The sequence below is a fragment of the Trachemys scripta genome, chromosome 4, assembly GCF_013100865.1.
Source record: "Trachemys scripta elegans isolate TJP31775 chromosome 4, CAS_Tse_1.0, whole genome shotgun sequence".
Classification (NCBI taxonomy): Eukaryota; Metazoa; Chordata; order Testudines; family Emydidae; genus Trachemys; species Trachemys scripta.
The window spans coordinates 11,077,109-11,093,593 of record NC_048301.1 but is presented as its reverse complement, the minus strand read 5'-3'; the positions used below and the strand labels follow the sequence as shown (position 1 = coordinate 11,093,593).

Genomic DNA, 16,485 nt, shown 5'->3' with positions numbered 1-16,485 from the left:
GTAACTACTTGTTACTTATGCATAGCTGCTTTTGAAATGGTGAAGATTTTCATATTATGCTATAATAGCAATAATCTAAAATAATCTCTAATCTGGAAAATCCAAATATACCTTAGTCAGAAAATTCCTCATTCTCTAAGGTACTGTATTTTAATTTTCTGTTCTTTGCTGAATACGTCAGTGGTCAAGGGTGTAACAATTGAAAAAAAAAATAGGCTCTCTGATTGCAGTAAAGTACTCCTCACTTACTCCAGATTAATAAACTAAATTTCCGCATTATAGCTGTGGAATATTTGAAGTTGCCCCCGGATCGCTATACTACCGGTAATGGAAACTTTGATAAGTCAATTTGTCTGAAAATGAACATAATCAAAATGTAAATGTGTAAAATGCTCTAAAATATAATTTCATCAGCTCAGTGCACTGTAGGGTCAATGTATTAAATGAACCTTTATCTCTCTACTGTATATGGCTGCTTAGTTTCTATGCTTTTGGGTTAACTTTGACGTGCAATAAGGGAACACTTCTCTCTTACACTTAGGTCTCCTTTCAACTCCATCGAAAGCTCCCCAGTGACTATTCCTGCCAGAGCAAACTGATACATGAAGCACCCAGGGGGCGGAGGGAGGGGTTCCCCAACAGTTGATGGCTTTATGGCTCTGCTTTTGTTTTAAAGAAGCAACATATTCTGATAACAAAACTGCAAGATAACTTTCACACCGTTTTTTGCTTCTGCCTCCTGCTACTAACCACGAGTGCACTTTAGAGAGCACAACAAAGATCACAAACCTTGCTAATTTTCGAACTCACAAGATTTGCAAGACTTCTTCTCCAACTGCAGACCACAACTCCAGAACATAAAATATGGTGCAATAAACCTCAGAACATTTAATATATTAGGCTCCATCTACACAATACAAAGATGATTTCCTAATAAAGTGTTCCTTGTTTAGGGAGGGGGCTTTGTCTCAGATTTTTATTGATGGTCACAGTTTCTTACAGCATGAATTGTTTTGGAAAAATTTTACATTATTCTAACATTTGACATATATTAAATGAACTTCACATAGTGCAACATAACTTGAGAATGAAGCTGCAAAACTTAAAAGAGACACTTTTGAAACAGTGACTTTTACTCTAGCCCTGTGACTGGAAGTACAACTGCTTCTCTAAAGACTACTACACACTAAATATGCTACTCAATATAGGTAATTAAAATACCCAACTATGAAATGAATACATAGAAAATATATACTTAAAGCAATTAAATGCATAATACTGAACTTCTCTGCAATAGAGAATGCATCTTCTATGCAAAAAAAAATTACACTTTGGAAATCATATTATGCAAACACAAAAGATTCTTTTGTAAAATGAATAAATATTAACTGAAAGGAATCATTCATACTTTCTACAGACTGAAATTATAATATAGTTTCTCAGTATCACAAAGCAAAAATTAATGAATTATTGACTTCTATTATCAACAGTCTAACTAAAGAATTCTTTCTAAATGCCACTTTATGGACCTTAAAAGCAGTATGTTAAGAAACATAAAGAGAAAAAACGATATTTTGTAATTGTAGCTCTAAAGAGTAAACCGCTCATTCAGTAAAAGTCTTGCTTACTGAAAACAGCTTTTTACATCAACACATTTCAAGTGGCCTTTGTTTTAAGAAACAAAATCTGTGGTAAAAAAGAAACAGGAGTTCTTTATATCTATCCCAGCAGTAAGTAGCGAGAACACCATGTGAACAATTACCTGGTCGAAGTATAAATCTGTTTAAAGAATAAATGTACTGAACACCATTCAACACTAATCCCGTATGTACTGTAATGTCCTCTTAAATAAGAAAGAATGCCACTATTCAGAGACTCAAAAGCCTCTCATTAAACATGAAAATAAATTGTTCTGACCTGTGAATGAATAAACTCGTGAAATATCTCAAACAAATGCCTGACAAAGGAATAACCCTCCTAAAGGAATACATTTCCAGTACACACATGCTGGAAAATAATAAAACACAACAAAAATTAAAAAAACAATGCTTCACTGTAGTGGATGTATAAGCAAACGTGCCCTGCTGGTGGTTTTACGTTCACAGAAGAAAGGTTTTTAGAGGTTAAGTTCAGGTCACACGACAAATGAAATTGTAACAACCCAACTGACATTGTATAATGTCTTCTTCCACTCAATCAATAGGGCACTGTTAGTCCTATTTCCATAGAGATGGCTTGCTCCTTTCTGAAGGGTGCCTATTGTTTGAGGAGAGAGATTTGCCACTTGAACTGCGTTGTTCCCAAAGGATACATACTTCATCAATTATTTGTATTCTTAACATCTACATATTTTCATATTAACATCTGCAGCATACCTACAGCAAGCATGTGCACTTGGCTGTTTTTCTCTTGACCCTGACAGGTTTTCAGAAGCCATTTAACAATCAGCTAAATTATAATTAAGGCACAAAGATGTAGAAGGATTTGATACACTGTTTTAGAGAGCTCAAGGTATCTAGAAACCTGGTTAAAAAAATGCAACATCCCATAAAATTTTAAAGCCAGTAAAGTAGATTGTGCCAGTACATTTTCAGAAAAATGTATAAATGTGTAACAGAGCCAGCCAGCAACAGCTTTTTTGTTAAATAAATGTCTTAAGCACTAAGAACTGATTTAATAAAACACCACCAAACCATACTTTTGAAATATATTTGACACACAATGCCTCAAAATGCACTTTATCAGTTGGCACTGCTGAGTTTCCATGATGTTAACAAAGATAACATATTATTAAGAATTATGAAATGTTACTTCAGAGACAGAAAAGATTATGGCTGATTGTTGACTTGGCCATTTCAAGAGATTCTTGTTGCTCTTTTTAAAATAAGCTTTAAATATGACTGAACTAACAAAATTAATTTTAGAATCCCTGGTTTTTCTTTAAGAATAAAAAAGCACCCGAAGCTAGTCTGCCATTTTAATATTGCTTTCCTGTAAGAAAACTTTTTTTAAGTTATTAGGGGGAGGGCGGGGGGCAAATTACAAGGCTTCAGAGGCCAAGTTTCAGCACATAACAGATGTCTTAGTTATAAACTAAGAACCAGGGAAGATCCTTAATGACAGCGTAATAATAGGAACTATAATAATGATCAATCAGAAAGATTTAGAGCATGAAAGAAAGTGTTCTTCTTGCTAATTAATTCAAGCGTTATGATGTTTTGTGCCCTGACACTGTGCATGGTGCTGTACATAAAAGAAATGACAATACTTCCTGCCCTGGAAGTTTACACTCTAAATATACTGTTACAAACGGAGAGTCTTTTAATTAGAGACATTAACTAGATTTATTATTATTTAAGGATAAAAATGATGGAGCTAAATTTTATTTATACGCTATTATAGAGAACTATCTAGCACATAATATAGCTAAAGGTATTTCAATCTATAAATGTGCACCTGGGGTACAGTATGAAATCTTGTATGAAGGACCATGTTTGGTTTTAAGGTACGAATCTTATGTTAATATATCAATTTCTCTTTAATAAAAGCGAGCTTGTCGAATGACAGGGGCCATTCCTGTGTGGAGCTGAGAGCTCTCAACACCTACTGAAGTTTGTCAGAGTTCAGGGTATTCCAGCTCCCACAGGCTCAAGTCCATTGTTAATTTCCTTATATATATTTTAAGTTACATTTTGTGCTTCCACTCAAAGAACGTATTAAAAATTCTGATATGATTTGGTGACATTTTCAAGTCATGAAGTATGCCCTATTTTTCTCTGTAAAAGAGAATTAGAAATTGTTTATATCTTTTGCCATAATCCTCTCCGATATGGGTCAGGCTAAGGTTAAGAGTATAGGGAACTATCACATCAAAGACAACCAGGGTTAACAAAATCCAAAACCACGTGCAATTCCAGTTGTCTTCTTGTTACAAGGTTAGAGGTCTAGAGAAAATGGAGAGGTTAGAAGGTTCTGATTCTCTTGCAGACTGCAACACATACAGTGGGAGAAAGCAGCAAACCACCATAATAGATGCAGCAGCCAATATTGATCTTTGCTGTTCACATCATCCTTCTTGCAAGTATTCTGAATTAGAATGAATATCCATTACAGTGATGTAACTAGAATGCAGCACAGGTATGAAGACAAATCAGGTACCACAGACAGGTATCTGCCCATAACCTCTAACATAAGCAATTAAATTAAATTTACAGTTTACCAATAGGTGAAGCTCATCTTGCTAATTTAAACAGACCATCTGCATCTTTATATAATGACAAACTTCATTAGTTCATTAACCTGATCGGTGATTTGTAATAATGAGACTGAAAAACTTGTCAATCCTTTTTAAGAAGAGTGCTGGGGTTTTTTTAAAGGAACTTTTCTGAAGGGACCCAGGCCAAATTTAGATTAAACTATTGCTAGTTTAATCAGATGAATCTATTACAGTTCAAAACTTAAGGGAGAAAATCATGGTTAAAAAGGCCCGGAGGTATTGCTGGTTAATCTAACCCACTTTCTGAGATGTGGAAGAGAGCTGGGAGAAAAAAAGATAAACACTAGCAACTACTTTACCTGAAAACTGTGTAATATAGCAAAGATGCTGCAGCTGCTCCCAATAAGCCACAGAGAAGATTTACTCGGTAGGCAATGGAACCAAAAGGGAACAGACCAATTGCCAGTTTGGCCAGCAGAGTGAACAAAGGGTAGCCAGGAGGATGGGCAACCTATGGACAAACCAGTAATAGGTTCACAAAGTTTCCATACAGCTGAAGTAAAAATTGCAAGGACATTCTAACTGAGAAGTATCTTCTTTATTAGCCTGGTATTATACACTATGGTCTATCATCAATAACTAGGGTCTTTGAACAGAAGCGTCTCTGTAACAATCTTTTTGTGCCAATTTTAACTTAGCAAATATTTTCTTTAGTAGATTTGGCTACACAAATCACCCATAATAATGACTCACTTAGAAAAGAGGTGACACATTTCATTATGATTTCTTAAACTGCTTGTTGTATGGGGTCACAGTATATTAGGGTCATTCAAAAGGCTGTTTTTAAAAAAGCAAATTCTGAACTATTTTATTGGTTAGCAAGTTGAAAGACCACACTGCTATCGGATTACCACCATGCTGACAGTCCTAAGGTCTTGCCTAAAGGGATCATGCACCATAATAAAGTTTATTAAATAATAAAACTTATTAAAATTGTTAACCCGATTTATTTTATTCTCCCCAGCTTATACAAAATTTGGGTTGATAATAAGCCAGCTACTGTATATACAGTAAAGCCTTTGCTTTATAATTTAGTTTAATTGGATTTAAAACTTGAAGTAAATTGTCGCGTGCTGTACTTATAAATTAGTAAAAACTGTGGTTTGAAAATAAATTAATCTACTTTACTCCATGCTTAATTAAACTTCCTTAATTCCTAAAACTGTTAATGAGAGCATTGATTAAACAATAAAACTAATACTTACTCCAAGCTCATATGCGGCTGTGATCAGCTCCCCTGTGAAAAAATAATGTAAAACCAATAATTACTATTAGGAAATGACACTCCTCCAAAGTTTTCAAAATCCAAATGCTTGCATTGGGGTTTTGCATTAATTTGACTGGATAAAACTGCAAATCTGTAGAGATTTAACAGCATGAAATTTTCTAAGAATATTTTCTCCCTCTGATGTCGTTGCACAAAATATCTTTTGTATGTTTTTTGCAAGACTCTTATGGACAGATAAGTGAAGGTATAGGTAGGCTGCATTAAAGAATGGCCTGATACGTTCACGTTACAGACATTATTTAAAAAAAAAAATTAAACGGAGACTACTTGTTTCAATAACTTTCAAGGAAAATAGCATTACAGATTGTATAGTTTATACTGCATTGTTTCTTAGCAACCTGGTTATTTCTCATGAAAAAATACAGTTTTATATTTTTAAATAGGGCAAAAAAAAAAATCATTGTGCATGTATGCTTGGGTCAGTTTATTTAGGAGACCAGCTATAACATGGTGCAATTTGAATCTGCAGCATTATTTATTTAAAAAGTGACCCTTGTTCCTGCTAGGAGATATTAGACTCAGCCGACATCTTCATTATAGAATATAGTTTAGATTTTATATTTCGTTTGTATTGCCTATGATTTAAAAAAAAATAAAAAAGCCAAGAAAGAATTGTGTTAGCGTAATAATACTTAGCATTTCTACAGTGATTTATATCATTAAAGCATTTTACAAACATTATGTAGTCATATATATTAAATATATTCAACACACAAATACATTTAAACAACACGAAGGCAACAACACAAGTAGTCACGAAATTCAAAGTTAATGCTGATATTCTATCACTAAATGGAACATCAAGGATCTAAGTCACCTTGGATAGTTTGCTACCTGACATTCTAAATCAGTGAAGTGGGCTGTAGCCCACGAAAGCTTATGCTCAAATAAATTTGTTAGTCTCTAAGGTGCCACAAGTACTCCTGTTCTTTTTGCGGCTACAGACTAACACGGCTGCTACTCTGAAATAAATCAGTGATGTGATCCTTGCCTTGAATTTCTAGTGCCTTTCTTAAATGGAGAGCTGCAGTCTCTCTGATGTACTGAATACACTGGTCATTATTATTACCATTATTATACACATTTTAAGGTGCTTGTGCAGTATTTTAAGGTGCAGTCTGTATGGCCAAACGATACATGATACAGAGATAGTATGAACTGCATTGCTCCTTGCCGTATAAATGGCTATGTGTATATTACAACAGTATTTTTTTTTCATTTTCAAATAATTCTATAACAAAGATAAGAATTATACAAGAAGTTTTTAAAAACCATCCAGTTACAGTGCACAATTAGGAAAAGAGGTGGTAGTCAAGTTATACTTCCTGTTAGTCACTGATGTCAAATCAGGGATCTCATCTAGAGCTGAGCATTTGAGAAACCCCCCCGAGGCAGCCCCTGCTAGCATAAAAACCTCTCAGCCCTGGGTTTTGTAGTGCTATTAAGTGCTATTTTTATTACTACTCTATTTTAGGAAAGGTTCCATGTAACAGACGATCTACAAAAACACAATTTGGATTTGGAATTTACTCATCCCCAAATTTAATTTAATCCATAATGGCTACGGCATTTCTGAGGTATTATAAATCCAGGGAAGCCGGCAGGGCTTGGTTCTGCATGAAAATGAGCAACGCAGAGGAACTGAGCGTTCTTGCTACTCAGAGCATACTCAATAAGGTGCACACCTAGCTGCAACTTGCTAAGCCAGGGTCGTCTCTTTTCTTCTGCAGAGAATTAGATAGAGCTGGGACTGGGTTTAGAGACTAGAGTGGAATCCTGAACTAATGGGAGTTTTGCCATTGACTTCAGTGGCAACAGGATTTCACCCCTTGTACTTAAGTGTGAACCCATAAATATAGGTTCTGCACCAGTGGTTTTATTGTTCCATAAAAGTTACGAGAGATCTCACCAGGCAGAAAATCCTCCTAGGTGCACACTCAGCAACAAGACTAAGACGTTCTGGAAAGCACAGTGCAGAGAGTTTAGACAGCATTGGCCATAAGCTATCGTAACCACAGCCTGAGGCACGTTAGCAAAGCAAACCTCTGTAATTTGTTCCAAGTGATTCCCCAATTTTGACTATGACCATCGTCTACGGTGCTCCTTGTTTTCCTTTGCAAACAGAAATGTATGACACCTGCAGCACACTGCGTCCTGGAAAGCAGAGTCATGAGGATCAAAATTAGCAACCACTGTGAATGTGGCTAAAGGTCACACTAATAAAGGAACCCCTGAATTAGGCTTCCTGCCACTTTAAAAGCGCTGTGATAACTACATACCTGCACAGTTGCTAAGGAAGCTGAATTATCCAGACTTCAACTTGTTGGATTAACAGCAGGTAAAACCAGGCTCAACGGAGTTGGATGTTGCCAATTTTTGCACTAACCTGTAGCCAAAGCCACAGCCCATAGGACTGAGCCAAGAATAGGGCAGCGTCTGAAACAGTATCATGAACTGTATCTGAGGGTATGTCTACACTACCTGCCGGATCGGCGGGCAGCTATCGATCCAGCAGGGATTGATTTATCGCATCTAGTCTAGACACAATAAATCGACCGCTGAGTGCTCTCCTGTCGACTCCAGTACTCCATCGGCGCAAGAAGCATAGGTGGAGTCGACGGGGGAGCGGCAGCAGTCGACTCACCGCAGAGAAGACACCACGGTAAGTCTATCTAAGTACGTCGACTTCAGCTACGTTATTTATGTAGCTGAAGCTGCGTAACTTAGATCGATTCCCTCCCGCCCCCCCCAGTGTAGACCAGGGCTAAGAGATGGCTAGGGACTCAATTAAATCTTTCTAGGATATTGGGTAATGTATCTGTTTAAAATGCCTATTATTGACAAGATAGATTATGCACTATTATGCTGATACATATTACTATGGTATTGATCCATACTGCGGACAAGAACAACATCAAGATAATATGTATGTAAACTGCCAAGAAAAGCTGTGTGAAAAGTTACAGGATGTATAGCATTGTCAATTGTTAAGCATTACGACACAGCTTTTAACAAAGTGTTAATCGGAACAAATACCAAAACCTCTAAAACACTTCATGCACCAACCTTCATTTGAAAAATGAAACAATACAAAAGAGACAAAGGAAGTGCTGCTGCAATCTTGACAAACCACTAGGGGTATGTGATTTGTAGGTCTGCACACAGGACAAGGAGCCAGGAACAACTGGATTCTAAACTGGCCTCTGATCCTGCCTAATTCTATGACCTTGAGTAAATCATCAGCCACTTAATCTCTCTTCCTCCGTTTCCCTGGCCATCTGTAAAATGTGGATAATAATTACCTACCTCACAATCATGCTGTGGGCATTAATTAGTGTTTATAAAACACTAAGTATTATTATTACATAACAGGGTATATGTGACACTGATATAAAATCAGGACATGAACATGAGCTTGACTCTAATAAGAGAGGATAACACTGTGTGCCTTGAGGCTCAGAATATAGGGTGCTGCTGTCTGAAACAGAGAGAAACGTTCTTTTCAACTTGAGTTTATCTGATCCATTTTAAGCTGGTTTAATGTCTGCCGAATTTTTTGAATTAGTTGTAAATTTTATTCTCTCTTTTTTTATTATTATACCAGCAATGGCAAAACACTTTGAGAAAGCTGCCACTGAAAATATCTGCATCATTCTTGGCATTTACATTTTACGATTACAACACTTCAAGGACAATTTTTTAAAAATATAGTGTTTTGAAAATATTGGGCTGTCTTTCAAAACTAAGTATGATTTTAGACCCCAATCCTGCAAATACTTAAGCACTTGTGCAACTTTACTTAAATGAGTAGTCCCATTGACGTCAATGGAACTACTCTCATGACTAAAGTTAAGTGCTTGTAGCATCAGGGTCTTAGAGCCCAGATGCTCAGGGACAAAATTTACAAAGGACTTGTTTGTCCAGGGGTGGGGGAAGGGAACTGACCTGGTCCTTAAGCAGAAGTGCTTATCACGACTGTAGTACTGCATTTATTGATTCAACACGCTGTAGTTTACCGCTATCAGCCACTGTTTTGGAAGGAAAAAAACTGATCCTCCCAGTGGGATGTGGTGTGGAAATGCTGGAACCCTAGATGCACCTATTCAAATATTTTAAGTGAAAGCCCGTGTAGAAGTCCAGGAAGAGCGGGGTTGGAAATGTCCTAGGCCTCAGCAAGGTCCAGCTGCCAAGCCCCAAAAGCCACAGATGGTGTAACTAGTAGCTGACTCCGAATGAAATGGAAAGAACAAGGGAAGAAGAGACACGATCAGGCAGACTACCAGAGGGACATGCTACAGGAGCACTGCTCCTTAAGCCCCACAACACATGCAAAGACTGTCACTTATGTCTTTGTCTTACTCACCACCTCAAGTGGAATCTATTATAGACCGCCTTTAAAGAATCTCTCTTGCAGTGTATCAAAGGCAATCCTCTGAACTGAAAGCAGGCATTTCCGTGCGGCTATCTTGGTGGCAACACTCTTCTTATTAAAGTTCGGGGTCTCTTGTGATCAGAGTCAGCCAATCATGCTAAACTGAGCAGTGGTGTTGTGACACAACATAGCACCTGCCTCTGGAAATTTCCACTACATGCCATCTGACGAAGTGAGTATTCATCCACAAAAGCTTATGCTCCAATACGTCTGTTAGTCTATAAGGTGCCACAGTCGCTTTTTACAGATCCAGACTAACATGGCTACACCTCTGATATTTGCCATAGCACAGTAGCACTCGTAATATGCTAGGTTATTATTAGCAGAATTGTGGTAGTACCTACAGATCCCAATCACAGACCAACTCCCCATCGTACTAGGCGCTGTACAAACACAGAACAAAAAGATAACGCCTGTCATGAGGATAATGCCTGTTGAAATATCACCAACATAAAAAGACATGGGGTGGATAAAATGAATACAACATACAAGCAAACAGGTCTGAGGGATGAACAGCACGTGCCTTGTTGTTTCTTGGGTTTTGCTGCTGCTGTTTTTGATATACTCAGATGTAATCAACGCCCAAAGAACTAAACTCATTTTAATTTATGGTCTAATCAGGAAGCAGTATTGTAGAATCATAAAAGTGTCTATCCCCCTGTACTGAGGCAGGACTAATTAACCTAGCCCATCCCGGACGGATGTTCGTCTGATTCCAGTGACAGAGATTCCACAACCTCCCTAGATAACCTATTCCACTACTTAACTATCCCTATAGTTAGAAAGATTTTCCTAATGTCTAACCTAAATCTTCCTTGCTACAGATTAAGCTGATTACTTCTTGCCGTCCCTTCAATAGACATGGAGAGCACATATATCACATTTATTTTCATCCTGGATACAAAAAACTGAGCAAAATCACAATCAAAACAGCACAGAACTGTTCCACAAACTGTAAACCTGCATTATAGCTACAACCCACAGGCATTGTCTAAGGTAATACAGGTATGTATCCCAGCAGGGATTATTTTAGAAGATGAAAAGGTTATTATTGTAAATATATTGTTCATTCCAGATTAACATATAATATGGTTAAAAAATTGAAACAGGCAAAGGAAGATGCTTAAAATTAAAATAAATGTTAAATTGAATGAGAAGTCATCAAGTTGTGCCTTAGCTAGCCAATGAAATGACATTGTTACTCCACTCTGTCTCTCCCTTCACCCTCCCATTGTCTGCTGAACTCCTTCCATCTTGTCTTAAATATAGTTTGTAAACTCTTTGGGGCAAGGAACTACCTTTTACTCTGTGACTGTACAGCATTTAGCACTACAGGGACCCAGCCCTCATTGGAGCCTCTAAGTATTGGTATAATAATAATTACAGCCCTGCAGCCAGATTACTTGCAAGGCATGCAATGTATCTGGGGACCCAAATGTGCACTTTATTAGGAAGATTTTTGTGAAGTGAAACAATTCTGTTTTCCACTGTCCTTTAATCAAGTACCTATCACTTGAAACACCATTCAACTTCGTATTAATGTATGCACAGTTATGCTAAGCATATATTACCTTAAACTTACAATACTGCCTATGTAAAACATCCACATATTAAGCAGAAAATATTGTACTTTGCATAACTATCAGCCCACTACTAAAGAAATCAAAGACAATTGACCACAAGTCTAGGGGAAAAACAGAGAAAAAGTATAATTTAAGATTAAAATTAAAATAGAATTCTAATTGGTTTTCAATTCTAAAATTACTTTCTCTAATTAAATCCCAATTTCCAATAAGGGGGAACGTCAGTTTAAACAGGGACAAGAAACATCTTGGATTCAGAGGTTAAGAGGCAATGCCTTGAATAAACTGCTCAGCTCTTTTGGGGGCAATTTAGTCTGTAAGTACCTTTAGGTAATTAGTATACCAGCCGACACACACAAACTCAAACTGCAGCTGTAACCAGAAGTTTAAGCAGGACCAGCCTTACAATTTGCAAGTTCCCCAAGGAACTGGAGGAAAGATGACATTTTCCCTTCCTATTGGCAGCAGGAGAGAGAGTTTGTTTCCCATCTTCCCCTAGTTATACTACTAGAAGGACAAATCAGTCTAGTCAATACAGTGCCATGTCGAATATAGCCAGACACATGCTCAAAAGAGTAAGAGCCCAAGCAGTCCCATATTGCTTGTGACACTGGCTGATTTTGGACACAAATTGTCCTCCCCAAGGCTGCTTTCTAAATCCCTTATTGAAAGGCAGGACACAGACACAACACATGTCACAAAACTGGACGCCACATGAAATCAGCATGGTTTGGGGTGTGACTCCAAAATAAATCTCAGAGAGTAAACTGAGGTCCCTAGAGGTTTCAGGACCCTCCTCCACTGAAATAGAGCACAGCAACCGGGCACAGAGGAAGCGACCACCCCCGGCCCTGGCTACACAGTGGCTGGACAGCAGTCTTCGTAAGACTTGTTACCGCTCATTACTGTCTGGCTATGGGAGAGTAGGGGACAGGCATGGGAGGGCTCCTGGGCCTGTTGGGAGACAGTCTGCATATACTCTTCTCAATTCTCACCTGCTGGGGTGAGACTCTCCTCATTCATTCCCACCCAAAGTCTCTCCCAGGAGGAAAGGGTAGTGGGTGCTGTACAGGGTTCTCTGTCTGGGGTCCCTCTGTAGAACCCTGACTTTGAACCTCTGACTCACACCCCCTGCCTGTTTTCTCATTTCTTGTCCCCCAAAATCAGCTAATCCCTCTGTTCTCTTTTGGCCCTTCCCCCCTGAAGAGGGGCAGGCCCTTCTGATTTGGTAGCTAGATCCTCAGTGGCAATCCATAGAATCATAGGACCGGAAGGGACCTCAAGAGGTCATCCAATGATGGAGATTCCACAACCGCCCTAGGCAATTTATTCCAGCGCTTAACCACTCTGACAGTCAGGAAGTTTTTCCTAATGTCCAACCTAAACTGCCCTAGCTGTAATTTAGGCCCATTGCTTCTTGTCCTATCCTCAGAGGTTAAGAACAATATTTTTTCTCCCTCCTCTCTGTAACAACCTTTTAAGTACTTGAAAATTGTTATGTCCCCCCTCAGTCTTCTCTTCTCCAGACTAAACAAACCCAGTTTTTTCAATCTTCTCTTATAGGTCATGTTTTCTAGACCTTTCATCATTTTTATTGCCCTACTCTGGACTTCCTCCAATTTGTCCACATCTTTCCTGAAATGTGGCACCCAGAACTGGGCACAATACTCCAGTTAAGGCCTAATCAGAGCGGAAGAATTACTTCTCATGTCTTGCTTACAATATTCCTGTTAATACATCCCAGAATGATGTTTGCTTTTTTTACAACAGTGTTGACTCATATTTAGCTTGCAATCCACTATGCCCCCCAGATCTCTTTCCACAGTACTCCTTCCTAGGCAGTCATTTCCCATTTTGTATGTGTGCAAGTGACTGTTCCTTCCTAAGTGGAGCATTTTGCATTTCTCCTTATTGAATTCCATCCTGTTTACTTCAGACCACTTCTCCAGTTTGTCCAGATCATTTTGAATTTTAATCCTATCCTCCAAGGCACTTGCAACCTCTCCAAGCTTGGTATCGTCTGCAAACTTTAAAAGTGAACTCTGTATGCCATTATTTAAATCATTAATGAAGATACTGAACAGAACCAGACCCACAACTGATCCTTACGGTTATGCCCTTCCAGCTTGACTGTGAATTACTGATAACTATTCTCTGGGAACGGTTTTCCAACTAGTTATGCACACATCCCTCTAGAAAACAGGAACCACATAGGGCACCAGAACAACAAGGAGTCTGGTGGCACCTTAAAGACTAACAGATTTATTTGGGCATAAGCTTTCGTGAGTAAAAACCTCACTTCTTCGGATGCACCAGGTACCATCTAGAGTTTTCTGCTTGGTGTCTCCATCCAGAACCCTGATTTTTACCCTTTGACTTCAGTCCCCTTCCTGTGTTTGCACTGGCTGCCCCCAGTACTTAATGGTGTTCTGGGTCTTGCGCTCCCCTCCCCTCACTTGAGGGGTGAACCTAGGCCTGCCCTTCCCAGAATCCAAACAGAGCTGGGGGAAGGTTGTACACAAAAGCACACACACACCCCGGTGGTTGGGGGGGCTGTTTGTGCTTGGCAGTCACTCCCTTCGGGGATGGGGTGTATGTGTATGGGGGGTGGGGTGTAGTTCAGTCTCTCCCCATGGAGATCTGGGGCGGGGGGGGGGGGCACAGCCGCTGCAGTATCACCGCCCCCCCCCGGGGTGGGTATCCGGCTGCGCACTGCAGGCTGGGGGAGCCCGGGCTGGGGCAGTGACGAGACGGGGGTCGCAGAGCGACACGCCCACGGGGATGCCCTGCTGGGGTGCGACTGTGCGGGGCGGGTCCCGTGTCCCCGGGGGTGCGGGAGTCACTGGCCCCGCTGCAGCCCCCGCACAGCGGGAGGGGGTCCCGGCCCCGGCCCCGTCTCCCCTGCAGGGCGAAGCGGTTACCGGGCCCGCACGCTGCAGGCTGGGCGGGGGGCCCTGCGCCGGGGTCGCGGGGGCGGCCTGGGTACTTTACCCGAGTCTCCCCCGGGCACGGACGGCGGCAGCGTCGCCGCGTACGCGGCAGCCACGGCAGCGCCCAGCGCCCCGGCGAAGCCACCCGCTCCATGGCGCTGGGGGCCCCGCTGCCTCCCAGGGCGGCTGCCGGGCTGGGGACCCATGTGCGGGCTCCAGGCAGCCCGCCCGCCGCTCCTTCCGGGAGAGCCGCGGGGCGGGGTGGGCGGTACCACTGCCGCAGGCCGCGCGGGTGGGCCCCACAAGGGTGGCGCCGTGGTCCGACCCTGGCCCCGCCTGCTCTCCCCCCACCCACCCCCCGTGTTGGTACATTCGGAGGGGGCGGGAAGGAGGGGAGGCCGCTGTCTCCCTGCGGTGGTGAGACGTACTGTGGGCGGGAAAAACCACTGAGCGGGGGGGGCCGGGAAAAACCACTGAGCGGGGGGAGCATAGAGGAGGCTGGAGCAGGGAGGAAAGGGGAGAGGAGATGGGGCGGGGAGGTAGACTGGAGGGAAGGAGGCGGGTAAGGAGAGAGAAGGGGCACAAGGAGGGAGTGGGGGAGGGGCACAAGGAGTGTGGGGGAGGGGAAAGACACTGGGGGAGGGGCACAAGGAGAGAGTGGGGGAGGGGAGAGCGACTGGGCAGGGGACAAGAAATGAGGGGGGCTAGGTGAGCTCAGGACTAGGCAGGGGAAAGGGTAGGGATTTAGTGGGGGTGCTGCGGGTACTGGTCTGGTCCAGTCAGGTATCTGGGCTCAGCTGTCACCTCCTCACCTCATCTCCTCCTCTGTGGCACATCTGGCCCTGCCCCGGCACATGCACCTGGTTGGTGGACGGCTCCTCACAGCTGCTTTGCCAGCCCCTCAGGCTGCAGGCTGAGCGAGCCCTGATTTACACCCGGGTGTGCCCAGCTGACAATGCCACAGGCCTTCCCCTCAACCCAGCGACAGGATCATCGGGAGCGCCATTCCTGCAGCTGTTAGAGCCTCCTGTCCCTCCACGGCAGCTCCTGTCCGTCATCTGTTCCTATCTGTCCTGCTGGCACAATCCTAGCTCAAGTCCGCTCCTTTCCTGCCTGGCTAATCTCCTCCCTGCTGGGCTACTCCTCTCCCATCTTCAGTTGGAGCAGAACAAAGCTGCCATGAGCATCACCCTCTCTCACCACTCTGATCACATCTCCCTCCCTCCTTCCCCACCATTATTATTAATGGCAGAAGAGGGGGTGTATAGGGTAAATTCAACAGCATCGTAGACAGCTGCACCCATATGGAGGTGGTTTGCTTGCAGTTGGTCCTGGTGCCTCACTCATCTCTCACTCGTGACTTCAAGCAGCTGCAAGTGCACAGTAGTGTCCTCACCCCTGGCACCTTGCCTCAGCTGACATGCTAAATCTAGTAAAGGTAACTAGCTGGGGCAACGCAAATGAAGGACATGACAGGTTCTCCAAGTGTATGCCCAGGAGTCGTGGTCAAACATTAGACCATAGAAACCAAAAGAAGAATGGAAATTTGGCCCCCTTGTCATTGAGCTGACAGATGGGGATTAAAGAAGAAGAAAGACAAAAGGGACCATTACATTCACGTGGTCTGAGTTCCTACATAGCATGGTCCATGGAACCTCGCCCTGTAATCTCTGCATCAAGCCCGTACCTTCTGTTTGAGCGACATCATAAATGTTATATGTACAGCGGTGGCATCTAGGATTCCAAGTAATGGATTAAGGCCCCATTGTGCTAGGTGCTGTACAAACACAACGTGTTCTTGAGTCTTTGCAGTGACGTCCTTTGGTTTTCTGCATCTCTTACAAATTCCTCCTGAATTTCTAAAGTATGCGAGAGCTCTGATTCTGCCTACACCACAGTTTGATTCCCTCCCACATCCCCTTCCATTCCCAAGCTTGTCCCCAAATGTCTCTTTTTCCTATCTTTATCTTCTTTCC

General features: G+C 41.8%; 1 protein-coding gene across 4 annotated transcripts in view; it reads right to left on the bottom strand.

The window, feature by feature from the left end:
- TMEM260 (transmembrane protein 260) overlaps positions 1–14,762 on the bottom strand; it is a 50,569-nt gene extending 35,807 nt beyond the window's left edge. For 2 of the 4 annotated variants that reach the window (XM_034768492.1, XM_034768494.1), the window contains exons 1-3: positions 14,571–14,762; positions 5,482–5,513; positions 4,576–4,727 (exon numbers count right to left, since the gene is read on the bottom strand). In XM_034768492.1, the coding sequence (XP_034624383.1) occupies positions 4,576–4,727; positions 5,482–5,513; positions 14,571–14,715 (329 nt within the window). In that variant the 5' untranslated portion in view covers positions 14,716–14,762. Of the gene's footprint in view, positions 1–4,575; positions 4,728–5,481; positions 5,514–7,607; positions 7,681–14,570 lie in introns of those variants that run through there. The other 2 variants (XM_034768493.1, XM_034768496.1) reach the window with 2 other exon arrangements.
- Positions 14,763–16,485: the final 1,723 nt, after the last annotated feature.